The sequence below is a fragment of the Thunnus albacares genome, chromosome 1 (genome assembly GCF_914725855.1).
Source record: "Thunnus albacares chromosome 1, fThuAlb1.1, whole genome shotgun sequence".
Classification (NCBI taxonomy): domain Eukaryota; kingdom Metazoa; phylum Chordata; class Actinopteri; order Scombriformes; family Scombridae; genus Thunnus; species Thunnus albacares.
The window spans coordinates 31224660-31249645 of record NC_058106.1 but is presented as its reverse complement, the minus strand read 5'-3'; the positions used below and the strand labels follow the sequence as shown (position 1 = coordinate 31249645).

Below are 24986 nucleotides of genomic sequence, written 5' to 3'. Positions count from 1 at the left end.
TGGAGAGATCTTGCCAGACCATCCCTGGTTAGAGAAAAAGCTGAGTGTGTTTTGGGGCGTGTCGGGTAAACTTAAAATTACTGCGCAGCAATCCCCTTGATTGTGCCAGTACTGCATGGCAAGAATCTAGAAGCGACTCTCCAAGGACATTTCATTGTCCATCGAAACTAGTCATTTTCGCTTCTCATTTACAGCGGATACATGCAGAGAGCTTTACAGACCGAGATCGGATCTCGCCAAACAGACCCTGCGGTTGCCTCAGTTGCTCATTTTGCGTGGGATTTGTACAAGCTGTCTGCATCTCCTGAAAGACCGCAATCCACGCTGTGAATAAACATCACATGTACTGACGCAACATGACATCGAAGGAGAACCTGTTGGTTGTTGGCATATGTCAGAATGAGACGGAACAGTGGACACAATGTTGACGTCTTGGGTTTATCTAACATTTACCCTGAGGAGGGACTTCTCCTCTCCTTATCTCATCACTTAAAACAAATACAAATGAATGTGCTCAGCTGCCTCCCGAAAAGGAAATGATGAGTCTGGCCGGTATCCCATGACAACATCGGGGAGCATATGGCACACAACAAATTCAATATGAATGTAAATGAAGCTCAAATTAAAATACATCGGATGGGGGAAAAAAAAACTAAAGAAAAGAAAGAGAAATCACGTGCGGTTTCCTGAGCGGATTTGAGATATGTTTCATTTTCAGCCGACTCAACAAATCAAAATGCATCTGAAGCCGCCTCCCCCCCCCCCCCCCCCCCCCCCTTCCCCTCCCGTTCTGTAAGCAAACTGCAGAGGGAGAGTGTCTGTGGCTAGATAGCAAGCTGACATTCACTACAGTGATTCTAAGCTGTCTTCAGCTCAGCAAGCCTACTTGATGCTAGGAAGATTAAAACCCCTTGTTTCTATGTACTCTCCCCCCTTGAAAGGGTTTTGTCATCCATGTGCACAAGGTCAAACATCTCCAACACACCTCGGCGGCTGGCTGCGCACAGATGATATTGCAGTTTTATTTACACTCTCGTATCGCAATGGTTGCCTGGAGTGTAGGGCTTTCATAAAAGCCTGCTCTTCCCCCCCTCAGAGCCAGACATTTTCTAAGTGGAGATGGACAGTATCCCAGCACACTGAGAATATAATTCTGAGCCAGATGAATCATTCCCCCTTTATTCCCATTTACACACCTTCTCAATGTCAAACAGCAGCCACTAGCCTCCCATCTCGGGCTGAATGGCCTTTTCCCCATATTAATGAGCGTTGGAGAGGATCAATAGGATGACAGGAAGATAGATAGCCTCGGGTGGGGAGGAGAGGATGCTCCCGTGAGGAAAAAGGAAAACAAATTCCGATGGGCAACGCTCCCAACTTCTAAAGCCCGAAACCCCCCCCCCCCCCCCCCCTCCCCCGACTGCCGTGTCTTTTCCTCGCAGCATCCTCGGTGTGGTGTTAACTCACTTAGACGTTTTTTCACAGGCACACACACACACGTCTGTTAATCTAATAGATACACAAAGGTTTGGTCTCCACTGCATTACCGTGCACCTCAGTTAAGAAAAGGTCAACAATTATTCAATAGCCATTATTGAGGAGTTGTTTGTTCATAGCGTGCTTGCCTAACAGACACAGTGAGGTTTGATCATAAGGCTTAGCTGAGTGTAAAGATCTCTGACTCAAACTAAAACCATTAAGGCCACAATTATATTCTTCTCTCCATGCAAAGTCAGTGAAAATAGCAGTGTCCTACTACTCAGCGGCATTAACGCATGTAGCGCTTTAAACTGCATTAACGATCTCACAAATACAGTGGGGGGACATATACAGTTGGAGTAGATAAGGATAATCCTACAGAAGTGGACAGGAAATATGATTTCTCCTCTATGAGTGTTGTAAACCTGTCCTTAATCTGTCAACTGGGAGTCATAGCACCCTCCAACACACCCTCCTTTTTCATTGATTTTTTTTTTTTTTTTTTGTGCACTCTGGTTTGACTGTGACAATCCCTGACACGGGGATCCAACCAGGCCCCTGTTTCTGATGTTATGAGTCTGATGGTGTCTTTGAAAGGAAATATAACCTGCCAGAGACACACTCCACGCACGACGTGAATGACATGAAACACAGTTTGCTTTATAAAAAAAAAAAAAAAAAAAAAAAAATCTTCTCAGAGAGCCGTGACTGCAACAACCATCAAATATCAGAATCCTCCTGTCAGAGCAACAACTACCCCACTGACTTCAGTAAGTCTCCCAACAGGCACAGGGTCCTATTTTTCTTACATATACGTTTCCTCTTTCATGGTGAGAGGATTAGTACGGCATTAGTGTCTTTCACATGTCAAATGTACTGTGTTTATGTTGATATTATCCGTGATCAGCGCATACACGTGATTAGCGGTGTCACATGTGCAGTGTGTGCGCTTTAGAAAACGACTGTACAACATGGCAACTATTGTGCTACGTAATGCATTAATCCAATGACGAGTCTTGTTCCCCCCCGTCGTACTAAAAATGGAAACATAGACCGGATTACTTTTTTATGTTTGGTTTCTCCTCTTTATTTCTTTATGACTCTCCTTTCCTTTCTAATCCTTCCTTTGTTTTCCTGGCTTTTGTTTAAAATGTCCCTCTGGTTCTATAGTCTATGTAAAACTCGACTGATAGACATTTTTACATAAACCTCTACATTCAAAAGGTTTACTTGAAATTAAAGTGACATTGCAAAAGTAGTAAAAATGCAGAGGACAAATAATTCAGCTAACTGAGACATCCTCGCAATTTTTAATGGACTGACTATGCGGCAGATGTCGATACAGAGCAGGATGGAGGCCGCTATAAAACTGTGTGTCTACAATATTTTGTGTAGATTCTTAGGCTTATAGATGACAGACTATAGATATTGGGTATCGCATATTTACAACGTAGCAGAAGCCCAAAACATTAAAAGGGTTAAGACTTGAGAAGCTTCTGTTTAGGGACTGTTATCTCAGATCAAATGAGAGATGCGATGCCGAAGTGACAATCAAACAAGAAATAACATTAATAAAACAAAGCTTTTCCCCCCCACTCTGCATGCAGAAGCCTGTCAACAATAGCTTGTACGCGTGCCATTTTATCCTCGATATCTCTGCAGAATGTATTTGTCATTCATTAGTCATCGTCTGTAGGTTTCTGTCAGGAGACGCAAAACGAGCCGACGTCCTCGTCTGCACACAGATAACCAACTGCTATGAAAAATAAAAAAAAAAAAAAACAACAAAAGAAAAACAGGAAACCAAACTCACTCAACTATTCAACAATGTTCTGTCTGGGGGCAGGTGGATGTGTCTGTCTGATGATGACTGTTTGGGTGCTGCAGGCTGTGTGGCCAGCGCCACCATGATGATGTATGCACACCTGCCATGGCTCCTGGGCTAGCAGTCTCACAGCTGAAGGAGTGAGGGGGTGGGGTGGGAGGGGGTGGGGGGGCGCGACAGGATGGAGGTAGGCAAGAAGGGGGACACGGGGAGAGAGGGGTAGACGCCTTGAGGGGCGATGCTAGAGGGGGGGGAGGGGAAGCAAAAAGAGCTAGAGAGCTGTATCTATTATTAATGATAGTTTGGTGTATGGAGAAAGAGATCTAATGTGGCCGTCAAGGTTGTAGTGCGTGTGTAATCGACAAGGAAGGATTCTCTCACTGTGCCTCTTAAGTCTCTCCCGTTTTTCCCCCCCGTACTCCTCTGTGCACCATCTCTCGCACTACTTCCTACTACTGTTTCTCAATAGCGAGAAATGTATCGGCTGGAGATTATCCTCACACAACAGGTTGCACAAAAAAAAAAAAAAAAGCCTCATAAAAAAGGAAATTAACGCTCATTAGTTGATGAAGGGATTAGAAGAAACAAAAGGTGAATACAATTAAATGGAATCGGAGCTTTATTGGTGATGTTTCTACACGGATTCCTGTGTGTGTAGATGTATCTACACATATATTATCTTGATCTTTAATTTCAACAGCAAAGTGAGACACAACAAACACGCCTTGGTCTTAAATCAAACATCTCAACTCGTACAGATTCACACACACCCACTTAAAAAAAAAACGGATATTCTGTCATTGATGCCAGTTTTCCTTGTGGGGGCAATAAAAACTGTTATTGTCAAATATTTTCTCACTGAGCACATTCTTAGAAATAAAGCTGCTAATGAGCACAAGTGGCAAAAATGTGTGTTATAAATGTTTCAAGGAATATCTCACGGTGTGACTGTGATGCAGACATCTTCGGTGTCCAAGTGCATGTGTTTATGTGTGAGGCTGGTTTTTCCGTTATCCCCGTTTCCACTCTACCTGCTGTGGGATCTGATTTTTTTTTTTTATTTTATTTTTTTTTTTTTTTTTTTTATAATGGAAGCTCAACACTTCTGCCTCACTGCCTGGTAAGAAGAGGAGGATGCTGCTAACAAAGGGAATCAGCTAAAACGGTGTTTAATAAAGAACGTAATGTACCCTAGGGTGCTGGGGGGCGAAACCCGTTGAACCCCGACTGCTCAACGTCGTATGGAAATAAATTAAAACACTAAAAGATACTTAAAACTAATATCTGGTGTTGCAGGTAGATGGAGAGAAGCCCTTTGGCCCAATACCAGCTGGGGCGGGCCAAATAACCGCGCCACCGTGACGAATCTAATACAATTACACACATCGAGGTGTTGGGGGGGGGTTGACAGAGAATGATGAAGCCAACATCAAACGCGGTGTTGATAAATGGAAAGCAGGGAGCGGCTGACCAGAGGAGGAGATGGAAGGGGGGGAGGGGGAGTGGGGGGGGGGGGAGGGCGGCAGGAGGGAGAAGGAGGGTGAGGCTGTTATTGATTGTACTGTCTGTGTTCTGGTTGTGAGGAGGGGAGGGGGGCGGGCGGTGCGTGAGGAACGGAGGGCAGGGTTTTGCCCCACAGGCAGCGGTTAAAAGTCTCGTGCCCCCTGAGAACACACCAACTAGCCTCCGATGAGCTGCCCGTTGGTCACACTGAAAATTTGATTGACACACACAAGCAGCCACTACTACTACTACTACTAACACCCTCTTCATCCCATCCCCCTCAAATAAACACAACAATGCATCCAGGGCTGATTGAAATTCAAAAGCGAGCTTTGACGCCACAGGCAAAGACAGCGATGGGCAGAAGGGGGGGGGCTGTTGTGACTCACTAGGGCCCTATAAAAAACAGATGCTAAATCACTTAACAACTACTAAATTAGTTGCCTGCAAATCTGCTGGGACACGAGGGGGAACCTAACAGTCTGTGGACACAGCGTGAATCTGTAGCGTTAGTGCAAAGACTCTCGGTATGAAGTATAACATCACTACAGGCTAAACGGATTGCGAGAAAGAAAAACGGCCTCGCTGGAGAAAATGTTCCTCGTATGCCACAATGCAAACAAGTCACTGCAAGGCTTCAATCAAATATCATTAGAGACAAGAGAGTCGACATGGGAAATGCATGACCGAACTGACAGTGGCGTTATTTGACAAAGCTCAGTTCTGAAGGACTACTCCACCTCTCCGCCAACCGGAGCACCAAAAAAAAAAAAAAAAAAAAAAAAATCAATTTATCGGAAACGAGGACATGAGCAGCTAGTGACTGACGACGCCATGTGTGCATCTAATTTTCTCTGAGGGAGGATTTGCTGGAGGATTTATCACCACCTCTGATCTCATTTCCTTTTCATATGCTAGTAAATCCCAGGTAAGGCAGACGTTTGGGATGGTACAGGGAGAGTAGCCAGCCCACTCAGATTGGACTCCTGGAATTAATCTGGGGAAAATCCTCAATGCTATCCTGCTTAGTTGTTGCTTAATCTAGGGGGGTAAACCAAATATCAATTACACTGAGCACAAGATGTGGGCCAGAAAAACCACTGATCCCTTATCCAACAATGAAACAATAATGGTAATTTGGAAACTGGTTCATTTGATTCTTGGGTGTTTAACTGATATACATTACTTTAAAGAACAGCTGATGCTTATGGAAGAAAATGCTAATGGCTCTTGGGAGAAAGTGGACCTCACTACAACACACAAACAAACAAACAAACATATTGAATTTTGTCTAATGAGTAGTAGGATTGGTAGTAGACATAATCTCAATCCCCAACTACATCTACCAATCTTCTCTGAATGCAGGGCAGCTCAAATACACATATGGTGTGAACTCAAGGACAAAACAACTTTCCCCTGGAGGGCTTTTCAGGTGACAACTTAAGTAACACTGTCTGGCTGAGAGACCCGCCTGCATTCCACACAGAAAAATGAGGATGTTGCCACCGGTTGAGGTTACCAAATAGTAAACAGACCAGGGTTCACGTGCAGGTATCACATGTAGTTTGTCCTGGCGGGTGAAAATGTCAACAGTGGGAAATATCCCAGTTGCCAAATAAACACATATATGAATTCATTAATAGCATATTAAATAGCCTAATATGGTGTGACCTATAGTATGTCGCCAAGATAACTTTATATTATGCAAAAGTATGGTTTCGCCTCCACTGTTAAGACATTAAACCATTCACTGAGTGTTTGGTCATGTGACCGAGCGTGGCACGAGATTCAAAAGCCAGCAACAACCCTGCGCTTTGGCTCAACGGCAGTTAACACCACTCCCAAAAGTCTTAGCGTTTTCTCTCAGGTAACGTTACATCTAGCAGCGGCACAGTGAAACAAACTAATCAGCCCGGAGCTCCACGGTTAAATAACATGTAATTGTTCAGTAGGAGGTTTAAATTTTCCCCGGGCCTCGGTGAGAGATGAGCTCAGTGAGACGGCGGCAGGCTGACTACATGGCTGCATTAAAGTAACAACAACAAGACTAATAGTTTTATTTCATTGTTGTAGCTTATATGCTCAGTTTGCAAAGTTTGTGAAGAGTTCATTCTGCTGACTACTTTTAATAAAATACATTTGTTGGATCGTAGTGTTTGATTGTTGTTTAAATGTAAGCTATCATGCGCTACTCACTTCTTCCATCACACACTTGCAAACGTATCCTATATGAACCTGCATGTCAGCAATGCAAGCCTGCATTAAGCAGTCATGGATTCAAACTGTGAGCTCCAATTTCACAACAAACTGGGTCAGTTGGGACATGACCAAAACAGCCTAAAAACCTAAAATTATGCAATCCTGCCTCATTAGCTGCTTTTTTTGACCACACCTACTACAAGCTACCTTTGAGCTATTTTCGACTGAACCCAGAGAAAAGTTTGCTTTTATCACCCAACCTAGTTTGGTCAATTAGGAACACAATGAGCATCCTGCATGCTCCTGTGTGAGTACAGTTCATTTCCTGCCTTTATTGTTACAAGTGCTGGGCTCATTCAGAAGTGGATGAAATGAGGAGAGGCCCAGACACTATTTACTCAGCAGGGAGAGACATGAGTCCCTGGCTTCCTAATGGCTTCCTGCATTTCACACAATTGTTTCCCCTCAGGAAATCTTATCGATACAGACTGCCGCCGTGTTGACCGAAAAAACCACAACACACAGATACTGTGCTTTAATTAAGTATGTTTGAACGGGAAGAGGTCTTCTTTTGTTCCTTTTTTCTGAAATATTTTTAAAAATAGGCGTACTACAACATTATGGAAGACTCACTTATTAGTTGTCTTACAAAGGGTTAGATGATTGATCAGTTTTCCACTAACTTCAGGCCTCTGTGCTAAGCTAAGGTAAATGCATCAAGTGGTATCTCAGCATTTAATGCTTGGAAATCCAAGTGATATTGATCTTCACATTAAACTCTTGATAGCACATTATTATCAATATACAAGCCATTTTCCCAATATGTTAAGTTATTCCTTTAAGATGATTTGAATGGATCAGTAATTTAGATGACAGCTGTAAACATATAACAAAACAAAACCCAACTGCTTCGTAGCAAAGGGTGATACAGTATCTTTAGCAAGTCCACATCTTCATAAACAGCACTTGTATTTCTGCATATGAGAAGGGGTTAACACAGCTAAGCTTCTACAGCATATACATGAACCACAGGTATGTGTGAGACTAGCAGAAACACAGCCCATAAAATCCACACTCAACCTCCGTCTAGCACGCAAGGAATGTTCTCTGCGCACTTCACTATCAGCGTTTGAGCCAGGAGGGGCTATCTTCGCCTCTCCTTTGAAGTCTGTGTGGGAGAAAGGCAAAATAGGAAAGGAGCAGTGATAACTACAGCCGAGAGGCTAGCTATCGCAAGGTCAGCCAATTTCTTTCTCATTAGAAATTAATTACAGACGTAGCCGGTACGGGTGTCGAGCCACGGCGTCGCTAGGCATCCCATGCATCGCCCTACGGGGAGCACTTGAACCCCTGACCCCCCCACCACGGTCGTTTGGGGCCAATAGGGGTGCGTGACATGGCCCTGGCCCAGAGACACTGCCCCGCCAGGCTGGGAATGCAGTGGCACTGTGGGGGGATTGGGAGAGGGACAAAGAAGAGGAAGAGGGGCTCCACTGATTCAGGGCTCATTGGGTTAGAGAGCTTCATTATTAAGTCCCCTGTCAGTCTGCAACAAAAAGCACCCCACCGGCTAACTGTGGCTAATAAAACCACTACCCTTTATAACTCAAGACCACTTCTGACATCTTCTTTTGAGGAGGAATGAAAGTGTGCATCTAGTGTCCCGGGCTTAATGAAAGTATTCACGTCTTTGAGCTGAATGAACTGTTGCTTCACGCTGAACGTGGACGGGAGAGAAGAGCCAAAAACCGACTTGAATTAAGCCGCTTTCACACCTGCTTAATTAGATAATGTTGGTTGAATTTTCATTTAGACTTGCTACACTTCACTACAATATTATACGACATATGGCACAAACAGACTGCGGGACATATTTTAGGATCTTGCTCCGAGTGTGTGTGTGTGTGTGTGTGTTTGTGTGTGTTTGTGTATGTGTGCTCTTTGAGTGAATTTGTTCAGCAGGTGTCCTGAAAGCTTGAATGACATGCTTATGCACTCAGGACTAATTTAGACCACTCCAGGTAAATGAAGTATGAAGGGAGAAAAAAGCATTTTGCTTTTCCCCTCCAACCAAAAGATTCAAAAGCACACGTGGATTGTGGGGTTTTTTTAAGAGAAAAGGTATTACAAGAACTCACTGCCCTTCGCTACAGAAACACACATGTTAACAATCTGAATAATGGTTGTAGCTAATGATTATAGCTCCTGCTCTTATTCCTGAAAAAAAAGGTAATTTAGGGAAAGAATAATTTTGCCAAAATCTAAACATGGTCATTGCACTGGTTGCTCCATTCTCATCAAGCCGATGTATTTATTTGGCTGGTTGCTTACTGACACTTAGTCGATTAAACAATTAGTCAACAACATTTTTGATAAGCAATTAATCATCAATTAATCATGAGTGTCTTGTCAAGCAAAAAAAAAAAAAAAAAAAAAAAAGCACTTTACTGGTTCCAGCTTCTCAGATGTGAGTGCTGCTTTAAATCTTAGTACATTCACTATCTTTGACATTTTGGACTGTTGTTCAGACAAAAAAAGGTAAATTAAAGATGTCACCTGTGGCTCTATACAATCAACCTATCAAAAAAAATAATAGACAGATAAATTAAATATGAAAAATAGTCGTAATAGCTGCAACCCCATTACAGATAAGACAGGCTTAACTATTTTCAAGTCTGGCGTGGCAGAAAGATCCAATTACTGTGTGCCCAAACATGTCAAGCACCTCATCCTGGCAAGACTGAAAAACGGAGGAATAAATGAACAGACAATTTTAACTGTAGTCATTAATGTTCATCTCCCTGTGTTCTTGATGGGACACCTCATTAAGAATCGGTTGGTAGCAGCTGGCTCTCTATCCCACCCCATTACTGCCCCACCATGCCAAAACCTCTGCTACTATTGGCCCTCCCAGCCCAGCCCAGCCCAGCCCAGCCCATCCCCCCCCCCCCCCCCCCTCCCACTCCAAACACGTCCCTCGTGTCTCATATGACATCTGTGTCTCGGGGTCCTGTGATGGAATGCTGCTCGCCTGCTATTCCTCCGCAGGTGCTCCCTGCTGGCCGCCATCCATTTTGCAGCCATGCTGGTGCTGTGGCTGAGTGACCTGTCACAGGCTTAAGTGTAGTTTGGGGGGGGGAAGGGGGGGTGGGGGAGGGGGGAGTAGAGTCAAGGTTCAAGGGACAATGGTTAAGGAATCAGAAGGAATTGATGCAGCTGCTTTCCATCGCTGCCCGTTGCGTACACTTCCAGGCTAGACAAAAACCCTCACCTCTAGAAGCTCTGCCTCCACCTGCGTATCCTCCTCTTCCTCCTCTATATCAGACGGAGGAAGGTCTGTATTTAGACACAGCTCAAGAGGCTGTGTCATCCCAGATGCTGCTCTCTCAGCTTTTGTATGGCTTCATCTAGACAGATTGAACCCCAGCTGTACTGTATGTGGGGTTGGACTAATATTGGCACTGGGCCAAAAAAAAAAAAAAAAAAAAGTGAACAAAATTATTTTCAACCCTGTTGTCATCCCGAGAACGTCGTCGACGACTGCACATAGAAGTAAATGCTCTGAGTCATGTGAGAATTGTGCAATCTTCCTCTGTACTGTGCGAGCCCATCAGCCATCTACCTCGCTTCTCGCAATCTCCAATTTCATGTCAGTGCCAGGAACTGTCTTTTATCAGACCATAAAAACACACAAATGGAGGTTATCATCTTTCCCAAAAGGTCAAGGACTAGAATCTGTGCAGGAAAAAGGACACTCCTAAGTGAGGAAAGGGAGTGGGGTCTCATTATATTACTATTATCACCATTTCCCTGATGCAAGTCCACCAACTTGACTTAAGAAAACTTTAAGAGCTTGAATGCAGGTCATGGTGTCTATAAATCACAAGCAATGACAACCCATCCAGAAGCTCCTGTTTTCTAACACTCAAATACAAAAATAAGCCCCAATACTTCAACTTGAGGTTTTACATTTTCACCAAAAGTAACATTTATTTCCAACGGCTGTACTGTAAATCAAATTTCAGGGCACAATTAACATTTTCTATGGCTAAGCTGAAGCCTTTTTGTGTTAAAGCTGAGTAACATTTCTATAAAGGAGAAAAAAAACCATCTTTCAAGTAAGTGCTGCTGAGGGATGCATTTATTCAACTGTGACGGGCCAAGAAAGCAGAATCAAAAGAGACGGCCAATTCCATTACATCATGGCAGTGTATTAAAAAGGCTTACAGCGGTAATTTCACCGTTTCAGCTGCCTTTCCTGACCTCCGTTAGTTTTCAGATGAGCTCAGAGTTGAGGAGGAACTGGCTCCAATAACATGGTGAGAAGTCAGTGCAGTCAGTGGAGCCCCATGCCAAGGGGGGAGCTCCCAAAGGCACAAAGAAGCCTCTATCTAATGCTGCACTTTTCAAAGAATCGCTTCAGCTTGGATTCAGCAGCAGAAACATTGGTTAATACCAGAAGAATTTTTTTTTTTTTTTTTTTCCAAAGGGGGTCACCATAGCAGCAGGTGAAATCAAAATAAAACCTTGGAGGTTGACTGAAGGGGCACCAGGGGAAGAACTGGGATGCAAGTTGATATATACATGGACTAGTACAGAGAGCCTCCGCTGGTCTTAACTCTAAACCCTAAATTGTTTAAACTTAATGTCTGAGACTCAACAATCCAGAACGCTGCTGTGCTTTACATGCTGAGACACTGCCATGGAAAAGTACTGTGTCTAGGACAAAAAAAAAAAAAAAAAAAAAAAAAGACACTTCTATTCTTGCTGAAGCCTAAACGCACTAAGCCTACAATGCTTAAAAGTGTTGTTTAAAAGTGGTTTCTATGGATTTCCACTACAGAAACCAGACAAACCAGTTCTTAACTTGTAAAACAGACCAATAAAATCATGGAGAAAATACAGCAACTTCAAACAGATTTGTTCTGGCGCTACTCACCAAATCTGCAGCAGCTCATTAACTATTGAACAGACACCATTATTAGAAATCTTGGTTGCAGTTGCGCTGGTATTGAATCGGGGTCTGTGAGCCTTTCTAAGAAAGTCAAGGGTTTAACCCTTAAATTAACAATGTGGAGAAAAAGCATGTCTTGCCAGAGCACATGTCAATATTTTCCAATGGGGGAAACACCAGGTTTTAATTTATGTGAATCTTATAAAAAAAAAATCTTTTTTATGCACATTTTTAGAATCAAAGTTCTTTCACAACCCCAAAAACCACACATCTAACAACCTCTTTGCAATTCACAGCTGTGTGTAAATCTGTAATTTTGTTATACTAAATAAAGCCTTTACAATAAAAAATGTAATAATAATGTCAGCGATGTGGCATTTAACGCATGATTCCCGCTTTTTTTGTTTCTTAAAATATGTGCTCAGCAGATAATACAGAAATCAATGACACCGGGGTTGCTACATGCTGCACAGAACATTCTCAAGGCTAAATCAAAATGGTCTAATTCCTCCAAATCCTCTTAGCAAAACTAGGTAAACACTTTTTTTTTTTTTTTTTTTTTTGCTGGAAAGTGAGTTCAAGTCGGGAAACTCTCTGAACCTTGTTGATAAAACGGCTGTTCAACCCCAGATGGGTGGCATACGCCTATACAAATACCCACACAAACATACACACACCCCACCATGTCTAAAAGCTGCCAAGAGCCACAGGCCAGGCACAAGATGATGGCAGCCGGCTCGATTGAGCGGTGCTCACAATCCTCTCTCTGTGACTGACTGCCCCCACACCCTTTGAGCATATGAAAAGTTCCTTTGAGTGAATGAAAGCTGAGAGGCTCAATGTGTACTTGGGCGATTGATACGTTATAAGTGTGTACGCGAGATCTCTCTCTCCCCGCGTGCGCGTACATTGTTAAACATAGCACCAGTAATGTGCTGATAGCGAAAGATGAGGATGTTTGAGGTCAGAAACAATAACAAAAAGTTAATTCGGTGAATGAAATAGGTCAACCTCAGCCTGTATTCATATTGGCAGAGCGCAGAAGGCCACAGGATCTATAAAAACAATCCTGAGGTTGAGGAATAACAAGATTCGAATTGCACTATCCAAACTGGACAATTATGAAGGACAAAAATCATTATATTGGAGAAGCTCCATTGATTCTTGTTTGCCTGCATTATCTTTGAAGCACGAGCTACTTAACAACTGCACTACACTGTGAACTACACCGCTGAGAAGACTTTCAGGTTAATTCATCACAGCCTGGACGTCCTCCAAAAAGACAGCAGAGAATAAATTCATGTCTGAGAGCTGCAGGATGTTGGAACTCCAGCAGGTACAGTGCAATCAAATGAAGGTTATTAATCAGTCTTTCCAGAAGAATATTAGTCTCCCTTAATTTATGACAAGGAATGAAACCCGCCACCTCACAATTACTTTAAATATAAATCACCTTAATTATATTTAAGACTCTTAATAGTAAGAACTGATTAGGGGAGGAATAGCCAAAATATAAAGGAAATGCAATATTCATTGTCAACAAACATTTTCGTCTCGTCATTGTATAGTTTACTCTCATAGAATGAAGTCTGGCGCATCTGCTTCTCATTCAAGTTATTATAGTTAGATTATCTGATGATTTTCATCTCTTATTTCGCTTCAAAAGCCAAGATTAACAAAACGCCTTGTGTTTATCATCCTCAGGTTAATGTAACTGAGATGAGATGCCGTTGTAAGACGACGCCTCAGTACAAAATCCTCTTTGTCAATACTGAAACATTCCACAAGAGATCCCACATCGTTTTTCACACCGTCCGCAAAAAAAAAAAAGCCGCATATCTGATTTCAACTATTTCAACCAAGAATTCGACAAATCCAACATTTCATTGTTGGTTTTGGACTTTTCATTAGATTTGTCAATAATAACGGAAAAACAAGAATAAAGCCAGCCAACTATGTCCTTATAATAAAGAAAGTTTTTAAAATTCAGGAGGATTTAGAAAACAGGAGTTCACTGCACATTTAAAAAGGGCTTATGAGATCTTATTTTAATAGGAAATGTCTGTAATATACCCCCAGGGGTATAAAAAGTGTTCAGTGTATAACAGAGCCTTGCACTCATTAGTCCAGGCTCATCTGACAAGCACAGCTTGCATGTGTCATAATCCTATGCAGCTGCCACTACCGACAGGACGCAACACGGCAAGAGTTCGGCAGAACCAAAACAGCAAAGGTTTGAGGAAAATTTTCAGGGAAAAAAGTCCTCACTGTCCTACTAAGCTTCTGTAAAGACTCAAGGTTCTGCTTGAATGCCAGGCCAGGGAAAGATACTTGTTTGTAGTACACTTAGATCTAACATTTTGCTACCGTCATGCTGCAGCTATAAAAGACATGCAGCGAGACATAGAAGCTTGATTCCTGTCGTTTTTCTGTTGTAAATCAATGAAAGACTGGACAATACCTGCCTGTAAAGAATGTGAGTGCAGTAGCAGCAACATAAATATCATAGGATGTGTCAGGCTGCAAAGACGACTAGTTACTATACACACACAACCTTGACTTGCCAAGTCTTCTTGGCCATTTTCTGAGCTCTCATCAAAGCTTTAGTCAACAACAGAGAGTGACAGTATTTGAATGTCAGAAAATTAAACACTCTTTTTGGTTTGACGTGCGTAACAACGAGCCCGCTGCAATCGTCTGCATATCTGCAGTCAAACGACCGTATAAAGATTGATGATCACAAGTTTTAAGAAACGTGCGCAGCGACGTTTGATCAAAAGGTAACAAGATCAGGAACTGAAAAGATTTTATCAGTGCAACTTCTCACCTTATCAGATACCTCGAAGGTTTTTCTGTTGGTGCTTTTTGTAGTTATTGTATTAGACCGTTTAAAAAGACATTCTGTAACCACACTTGAATTCTGCTAAATCCAAAATAAGGATGAACAAACATGTACCTATAGGTGCTCAAAACCAATTAATTAATGTTTATTGTTGAGCTGACAACGAACCATACACCAACACACCACACACACACACACTGCAGTGAGGCTTGAGGAGCAGAGCGTGACCGGTTCAGTTCTTCAGACGCCCTATAGCTGAAGAACATAGCAGCATAATGACCGAGATAACAAAGTAGACTCTTATTGACATGTAGCCGTAATTTCAGTCCCTTCTTTGTATGCTTTGCTCGCTCTGCTGCTGTGTGCGTCAGCTCCAAGGAAACTGAAAAGACTCTGCTCTCCCAGAGGTCATTAAGCCTGAGCATCATTCAATCACAGCAGAACAGGGAAGCCTGGAGAGCACAACAGCACCACAGTGAATTAAGAATTTTGCATTTTGTTCTATTTTTAAAAACGGAAGATGGAAAAGTTGGGCAAACATGCTCCAGCTATATATCCAGTAAAAGATAAAACTATTGTTGTTGTAACGTCCTTCAGGTTACAATAAAGTCTCAAAGAAGTCATCACATGGGGTAGCGCTGACAGCTTTGTGGCCTCTTTGACAGTATCCAACTTTTTTTTTTTCTTTCCAAAGTGCCAGCAAGTTTTTTTCATCTTTTTTTTTTTTTTTGTTTGGACATGAAAGAGCCAGCAGACACAAAGAAGATAGACAGCAGCTGGACTGGAAAGGTGCTGCGTCTGACATCTTTTAAAGCACAGCAGGAACACCTCTGAAGCTGAGAGAAGTTCAGCTTTTTAAAAAAAGGAGCGCACATAAGGTGAGACGCTTTTTTTTTGTTGTGCGCGCCAACCTATCATAACACAGAATAGGTTGGCTATCATAGGACGTAGAAAATTGATGGTTCAGGACAACACCTATACCTATTTTGCACCACACTAAATGAAAGGGTTTTCTCATGTCCAGAGACCAGGGTTTTCCCCCCAGGAAATTGATTAAAGGAAGTGGTGAGCGATAAAAGAAGCCTTTATTCTCAAATGTCCCCATGGTACTATGATCAAATTGATGGATTTTGTGGACCAGGAACTGCTACTATTAATATGGAGCATTTTATCATTAAACATTTCTACAGCTAGTTAGATTTATGGTATATTATGGTTGTCATGGTATATTTTTATAACAGCATTGTTATTGATGATGGGATTGGAATATTGAAAGGATAATAAGGATACATAATAAATATATTTTGTGGTCTTCCTGGATATATTATTATTATAATATATTGTAATGGATATGTATATTGAGATGGTTTGGACATGTGTGGAGGAGAGATACTGGTCATATTGGGAGAAGGATGCTGAAGATGGAGCTGCCAGGCAAGAGGAAAAGAGAAAGGCCAAAGAGGAAGTTTATGGATACAGTGAGGGAAGATATGCAGGTAGTTGGCATGACAGAAGAAGATACAGAGGACAGGAAGAGATAGTAACGGATGATCCTAACCTAATGGTTACCACCAGAAGGAGAAGAAGAAGAAGAAGTAGAAGAATTTCCTGGATATAACTGAATGTGGGGGATATTTCATACAGCCTAAAGTACATTTTTCAAGGCTAATGAATGAGTACTAGAATCAGAAGAACAGCAGTGGCTGGTATACAAGCTGCAGTGGAGAGACGGGGAAAAGCAGACTTCAGTCAGTGTTGCTCTGCACCACACCACTAGAAGCAGCTCTGATAGAGGCAATTTCATCTTAGCAGGGGGGCAGCAGAAGCCACAGACTTGTCCATGATCCGCTCTGGGTTTTAGACCACTGACGTAAGCTTGGCTCCTCTCCACTCAGAACAGCCCCCCCCCCCCCCCCCACTTCTACCACCAAGAGCAACCAGCAAACCAGCCCAGTCTACGCCTCTAATACACCAGAGGCTAAAAATGCCAGTTAGGGAAACCGTTTTAAAAAGCATGCTGAATAGCAATCAATAAACATAAGGCAAAATACTGGATTAAAATTCATAGAGTGTGGAGAGATAATTCATGTAGCTTCAATCTGGGGTACAAGCATTAAACCTCCAGAATAACAGCTGATGCGTGAAAGTTTGATATGGTGAGAAATGGGATCAAACCATGTGTGTTCAAGGCATGCATTATTTCCATTGTGCAAATGATGGAGGCCTTGCTACCATTCCTGTAAATTCCTGTAGAATTAGCCTAAAACGCCTATCCCAGGCATACCCAAAGTAAATTGAAAGCTGTTCTTGAATCATGTGCACGGCTGAAACACTCTGAAGTTTTTCCTCCCCCAACAGTAACAGAATCATTGCTACTGGCATTGAGTTTGTATTTCCGTATCAATTTTTTTTTTGCAAACAGATGCCTGCAGATGACATATAGCTGGGACTTATTAGCTGGAAAACACAACATTTAGCCTAGACCTAGTCCAAGTTCAAACTTAATAACAATACCACTGAAAATGAATATATTACACATGTTTTTCTAAGGGTATGTCTTGGTGTTTTCCAAAAAAGAGGCAATTTGGCGACTCCAAAGGACCCCTGCTTCAGAATAACTGAAGCATAAACACATTATGATGCTTTTTTCCCTTCTTGGGACTAAACATTGTGCATATAAAAGAGTCAAAACAAATGCTACGGTGGAAAAGCAGTTTATATAAAAAGTAACATACAGAGAACTATTTAAATTTACATAATTTCCTTGTTGTGGCTTTATAGAACCCATTAAAACTGTATATTGTCATATTTGGAATTTCATTGGCTATACAAAAGCTCCAGTCATCTGTTCCAACTGGCTCGGTCTTTACACGAAAGAAGAGGGTCAGGCACTTCCTTTCAACGTGGACTCTCGTTGAGAATTGTAGGCTGTGGGCAGGACGTGGAAGCTCCTATTGGGTCAAGCGAGGTGTCAGTCGAAGCGTCAGAGTGCAGCTGCCATTTTCAGACCATGATATTGCTAATGTTTACCTGCTAACTCGAGTTATGACAATATTAGAAAAGAAAATTAGGAAAATTGGGCACGTCTCCCGGGCCATTTATTGATGTAATAATGTGTTTTGGACTAGATATTTTACTGGACTGGATCGACTGGACGTTTGCCAATGTAACAAGAGTTTTATCAATCGGTGGAGCAAAATGAGGCTTCATAGGTGAGTTGCCCCAATTTTGAAATTGTTTGTTTGTTGGTCAGTTGTCTGACAGAGGTGTTGATTGTACCTGCTGTTGTGATTGTACCTTGAACTGGTTTGCATCAATCGCATTACAAGAATCTTTCCAAAGATATGTCACATAAGTACCCACTTAAACATAGCGTTGTGTACATAGCATAGTTTGTATTTAACAGTCGCACTGTTAAGAGGTTCACTGAACATCTACATAAACCCTGCGGTGCAACGTGAACTATACACAATATTTTAACAACAGCAATATATGAGCAAATTAACCAACTGGAGAACCTTTTAAAATGAAACAAAGTCCTTCTGGTTTGCCAAAACAGACAGCTTAAAGCCAAAAGCGGGTGATTACACTGTACAGACCCCCAACCTTCAAAAAAGATGCAACAGCAGATGTGATGCCATCTATTCAGGGGATATTGATCCATCTTTCCTCCTGCCAATTACATGTGATAAACTGCTATGACAGTTAGTGCTAATTATCTCAATAATTGCTGTCATTTAACCCCCCAAAAACCCTGCACAAGCAGATTTACCAGCTGGAATAGCATAGAGGAACAAAGCACAAACACGCTGATATTCTTGAGTATGATCTCAAACTGCTGACCTCACCGAGAACACCGAGAGCAGCAACAAACTGAGCCTCCACATCACTGGCCGTAGCAGATCAGTAGCATTTCTTAATGGGGGTGGTTTCATTAGTGAAGCAGATGAATCAAACACTTGGCAAAGTGTGCAATTATCCTTCTCTCGTGGATGGAGGTCATTAGGACTTTATGAACGACTGGAGCCCATAAATAAATGATCAGTAAACAGCATACTCTGTGTGGCAGACACAGCAGGTGACACTGTATGATGCCCCTTCTCAACTGGTCACATGATGATGTGGACATGTGGAAAATGTTCAGCTATTTTAAGCTCAAGATTAAGTAGTAATTTGTAGAAATAGGTAGCAAAGAAAACCTTTTGCTACTCTTTGCATAGTGATAGACACTGAAATGACGGTGATGGATTCATTCTAATTCTTGGAATTCAGGTAGAATAAAATCCAACTTTAAGCCTTCCTAGTACTCTTCCCCAAAAACCTGGCTGTAGGACCACCAGGGTTTTGTAAACACAACAACACAAGGTGGTAAATTATGTTCTTAGCAGCAGAGTCCACAGAGAAGACCTTAAATGCGCCAAAGAAAACGACAGTTGTTTATGAAGTCTGGGCAATGTAGCATCTGAGGTGGTCTGTGAGGATAAAACCCTGGAGAGTGGTCCGTAAGAGCAGAGAGGGTTGCCAAATGTTTACACATTTCAGTGAGTTATTTGCATTGTCCGCTGGGAGACAATCAGCACACAATTCCCTCCCAGCAGGATTACAGAGATAAGATAGGGCCTAAATGGATTTTACACTCCTCTAACAACGACCTGTTTACAAAAGCCAAATTTTTTAGAGGGGTTTTTTTTTTTAATTATAACAACTTGAAGGGAGCTGCAGAGGAGGAAGCTCTAAGGATACAGCTTCTAATTTGGCTGAACTTTTACAGGTTATTCAAAGTACAACAACAAAGTAAGACTATCTATTGCATCTGTCCCCAAACCAAACAAGACAGACTGAAACTCGAAGTTAGGGCTACAACTCTGCCAACTTTGAGAAAGATAAAGTTCTGGCCGCAGCAAGGACCTCAAGCAAATGTGTTTTGAATAAACACATATTTTCAGAAAGGGGGGACCCCACAATTAGTAATTTGAGACTCTCTCTGCGTGTGGGTCCCAGTCCAATTCTCTGGAATCAATCAAAGCTCCCAAAGGAACTCCCTGGTCCCCTTAATCTCCTGGTTTTATTACTTTCCAGACAGTCGGCCTGTTTCACCCTACCCCCATCTCCTTCTTTTGTACTGATCTCCAGCAAAGCCAAGGAGGGGCTTTTTTTCTCTCTCTCTCTCTCTCTCTCTCTCCCTCTCTATCTCCCCTTCCACCACTGCAGAGCGCTTTTCATGCAGGAGAGGGTCTTTCATCAAGGCTCCACACGCAAGAGAGCCCAACAGCTAGCAGAGGCCCGTCACTCCAAGGCCTGTCTTCTTTGCACATTCATTCTTTCTTTTTTTAACCGGCATAATAAACAACAAGTTTTCAAAGGCACATGGACTGCCTTTTTTTTTTTTTTTTTTTTTTTTTTGAAACACACACACACACAACTATTTTGTGCATATCATGGGAATAACGGAAAAAACTGGCCCATGTTGCCCATGTTCAGTTATATTCACTATTTTCCAGGCCACATGCTGGTGTGTTTGATAGCTTATGATAAAGATATGACTCTGTCACGATGAGGTGTGTGATAAGGGCTGGAGCTCTGCGCTCCAATGACTGCCAGAAATACATTTTTTTCTCATGGCTCTCCAATTTATCTCAGACACTCCTGTCTAAGAGTGCTTACAGTAGATTGTGGTGGGCTATGCTAGAACACAAGAGACTCAAATCACAGTGAAATGTTTCACTACAGAACCCACCACCAGTTGAAAAAAAAAATAAAATACTGAACTGCACACTGCAGTGCAGTGCCCTCACTTCCAAACAATTAACAGAAGCAAATGAATTGGGTTCTGTTTATCCATCAGCTAAACATGTATTGACGCCCAGGTAATGAGATGTCTGCTGGACTGATGATGCCAGCTTATTACCTGACAGTAAGCGCTAATGACTCTTTGCATAGTGTATTTTCTCTAGATTCAAGTTCCTGCCATCCTTTGCATTTCCACGGCCACAGAGCTGGTCAAACATGGTCGATTTCAAATTCAACAAACACCTGTGCTTGTTGAAAAGCTTTTTATTTTTTCAAAATCCAAATATCCACACAAGCCGACGAGACAACTAGATCCTACCGCATGTCTATGAATCCTTTGAAAGACAAACAGAGAAACCTATCAGCAGTAAAAGGACACCGTGGAGGAGCGTGTTGCTTTACTGCCCTGAAATAGGGTTGGTCTGGGAGTAAATTTAGTGTGCCTTGTTATGAAAAAGTAGCCTGCTTTTTAAACTTGTCAAAATGGTGAAAGAGTGGCTGACCTGAACTCTGGCTCCATGTCTGATTTTCAGAGCCAACAGCTTGCATTCCGTGTTTCATTTTTTTTTTTCAAACTCGTGATACAATGTAGGTAAGTTCCTTCAATCGAGGCGAAAGGAAGCAAAACACACACACACACACACACACAGCAGAAGAGCAGAGTGTGTTTCAGGCATTTACCTTTGTCGACATGCTTTGCCGCGGTGGTCTCCGTGTAGAGAAAGGTGAGACAGAGGAGAGAGAGGAGCGACAGAGCTCCCCGCTCGGCCATCACTTTTCACAAATAAATCTTTGCAGGCTTCGGGAACCCAGGAGAAGCTTTTTATTTTAAAAAAGAAATCCTTAAAATCCCCGGCCACCTCCTGCAAATGCACAAGGAAAAAAAAAAAGTTCAAAGTCCCAAAATGTGCAGAAACATCCGGAACCAGGTACTTTTAAAACTGGCCGGATGAAACATGTAGCTGGAAAGAGAGAGCCGCAGGTTAGACAGACTGTTTTCTCAACTTGGTCGAGGCAGAGGTCGGAGAAAAAACACTGAAATCAATCCATTGCCACGGAGGCGCAGCGCAAGGACAAAAAGATTTGCGGGCGACTGAGCACCGACGCGCCGACTTTTCTACTCCGATATCTGACAAGCGCGTAAAAAAGACTAGAAAAGAGCTCAGTTGGGAGAAAAGATACGATCCGACCAGAAGGAGAAATCTCCGCCGCGGCCAGCTCACTGCTCACGGACGGGACGTAAGAGAGAGCAGCGTGTTGAAGGGCTGGATCTCCACCGGCTCCCCGGAAAACAGGGTGTGGAGTCACACGGAAGTTTGGATCCTGGCTGTCTGTCTGTGTGCTCAGGCAAACACTAAAATATGGTGTGGGACTGTACCTCAGGTCTACTCATGGATGTATGGGTTTACCGGTGTGCTAAAATGTATGTGCAAATGTGACACTTTATATTGCGTTAATAACAAGTTAATAAGTCGGAAACTCACATATTCTATTTCTATAAGATGAATTGCAACTTACAAGTTCAATTAATCTATACATTTCATATTAACCAAAGTTATATTGAATTAAACGACTCTGTAATGTGATAGGGTTGGGAGTAATCATTGGAAAGCATTTTCTCAGCTTTTGACACAAGTTAAAGGTGCAGTAGGTAGAATTTAGTAGCATCTATCGGAACGGACTTGGCAGAAATGGAATATAATATTCATAGGTATGTTTAAATTAGTATATAATCACCTGAAAATAATAATCACTGTGTGTTCGTTACCTTAGAATGAGCCCTTTATATCTACGTAGGGAACGGTCCGCTTCCATGGAGCCCGCCATCTTGCATCGGCATGTTTCTACAGTAGCTCAGAACGGACAAATCAAATACTTGCTCTAGAGAAGGCCTTTCGCGATTTTCGCGAGTTTCGTGACCACCGTAGGTTAATTTAAACGCTTGGAAGGGGAGGAGGAGGGGAGGGGAGGTGTATTCATTTGCTTGCAATATGCAACTTCACCGCTAGATGCCACTAAATCTTACACAGTGGTCCATTAAGTTGGCTCATTTCTGTTTTGCATTTAAACCATGAAGTCTTATGGCTCACACCATACATAAAGATATTAATATGTAACACTAGTCTTTGGCTATTAGCAGTTTTTCTGAAGTACAAATAAAAGCAAAACTTTGAAAAACCTTCCACTGAGTTTGTAGAAACTCACTGCTGTTTTGAAAACATTTTTAGATTCGTCAAAGAACAATTCGGGCCTGAAATGACAAATATTCAGCCTGATGTAACAATAAAGGTGAATGACGAGACTTTATTTCTTGCAAAAACCAAACAAAGATGGCAGCCAGAAGTGGAATTTCCTTGCATGTGTGATGCAACAAAATATTAGCATGTTATTATAATAATATTAATAATAAAAATGTACCTAATGATCTGACCTTAAAGGATGGGTTCACAGTTTTTCAAGTCTTTCTTAAAACAAGTGCCAAAGTCCCTCTTTTTGTTACTATACTTCCACCACAGCTCAACAGGGAAACACAAAGAGGGAATTTGATGCTAAAAAGACTGTAAATGTGGCAGATATCCACTTAATATGACTAACTCAAACTGCTGAAGCCTCATATAAGCTTCAGATCAACTTTTAAATGCATTTTTGCACAAAATGACTGTGTGGACATACTGTGGATTTTGACCCCCATCACTTACATCGAAAGCACGTTTGAATGGGGTCTTTTGATAGTCAGTATGGACAAGAGGAATGATCACAGCAAGGAAAACCTCTTTCAATGTTCATATGGGCACCTGACTGTTGATGTACAGCAGGCCTGAAAAATTGTGAACCTATCCTTTAAATTGTTATGTTGCATAGTGTCAGACTAGCAAAGAGATATTTACACATTACTACCTTTTAAGAGTCCTAAACTCTTATTGAGAAAACCATTAGTTAGTTACAAACCGAAGAGTTAGGCCTACATCTAGTTTTCATTAAGGAAAGATCAATTCTTAGTTTTGTGACTCAAATATTGTTCATCTTCAACACAAACTGCTCAAAACCTCTCAAATTAAAAAATCATGAGCGTTGGTATTTATTTTATTTATCTTATAATCCTGTGATTAAACAGCTTTCATACAGTAAACCTAAAGCGAGCTGCAGTGCCACATCCACGCCACATTCAGCTGTCCTCATAACTAGTTTATACATAGCCCAAAATAGTGGGGGGAAAAAAACTTTTCCTGTTTAAAATAATGTCCACAGAAACCCAAACAGACACAAAGGCCAACATCTGTAACTTGATTCCACCAGATGATGTCACATGGTGGCTGGAAATAAGAAGATAGGATTAAGTCCCTTAAGTTTCAGATCAAGTTGCCTAAAATAATCCCGGGGGTGGTGTGTATTGTTATGAGGCAGGAGATGAAGTAAGAGATTAAAAAAAAAATCCTTGTTTTTGTGGATGAAGGGGAATTGAGAGGCTGTTAATCCAAGGTGAGAAATCTAACATTTGCATCAATTTCCTTTTGAAAAAAAAAGCTTTTTATTTGCTGGTATAACAAGTGACTGCAGCTGCTTGTTTGTAGTTAAATAAAACAGAAGTATGAAAGCAAAGAAAACAAGTTCTGTATTCTCCTTCAGCTTGTGACTAGGCTTTAGGGAGAAAGGAAAGGAGAAGGGTGGCCTGTTTGCAAACAAGTGATATCCCAGCACTGCTGTATCACTCAATAAAACAAAGCCATTCACTCAGAAACATGGAACAGCTCCCTCCACTGGTTTGAGCACCCCATGACATATTAATCATGACCAGCTCCCCTGTGGGCATGACAGAGCCTCTTTCTGTTTTGATATCCCTAGGGCTGCCCTGTATCTACTCTCATTTTACCTGTCAAACATAACATTTTCACTTTCAATTAATTATACTTTCTTTCTGCTTCACTGATTGCACGGTGTGCCTCAAGGCTCACCTTTTGGTCCAACAATGTTTTCTTTAAGCATTCGTCAAAGTCTTTGTCAGGTCTTTTCATTCCATTACGGTTTGTAATACAAATATAACCAGTCATATCCCAGGAGTAAACGAAATTATCCCAGTAAATTGTGAGTATTATAACTCAAGGACTAGGTTTCTCAGAAATTCCAACCCAGTTCATGCAACCGTGCTTGTCATTGGCCCTGAACACATCTGAAGAAATCAAGGACATAAAGCACCACATGCTTTAGTAGCTCTGCAGAAGAAAAGGCATGAATGATTCAGTGTGTCATCTGATGACTGTACTGCCATGTTTCTTGGCGGGCAGTAGGGGTCAGGCAAGTAAATTATGAGTGAGTGAATGAATAAATATACCAAGGAATGAAAGTACAACAAATTATTTAGAATTATTTAGAATGTGGATCCATCGGATGCTCTA

General features: G+C 41.8%; 1 protein-coding gene across 6 annotated transcripts in view; it reads right to left on the bottom strand.

Moving 5' to 3' along the window:
- The window catches only part of neo1a (neogenin 1a), a 159794-nt gene extending 137526 nt beyond the window's left edge, over positions 1-22268 (bottom strand). For all 6 annotated transcript variants that reach the window (XM_044354890.1, XM_044354904.1, XM_044354898.1 and 3 more), the window contains exon 1: positions 21274-22268. In XM_044354890.1, coding sequence (XP_044210825.1) covers positions 21274-21364 — 91 coding nt within the window. In that variant the 5' untranslated portion in view covers positions 21365-22268. The remainder of the gene's footprint in view (positions 1-21273) is intronic.
- Between the last annotated feature and the right edge of the window lie 2718 nt (positions 22269-24986).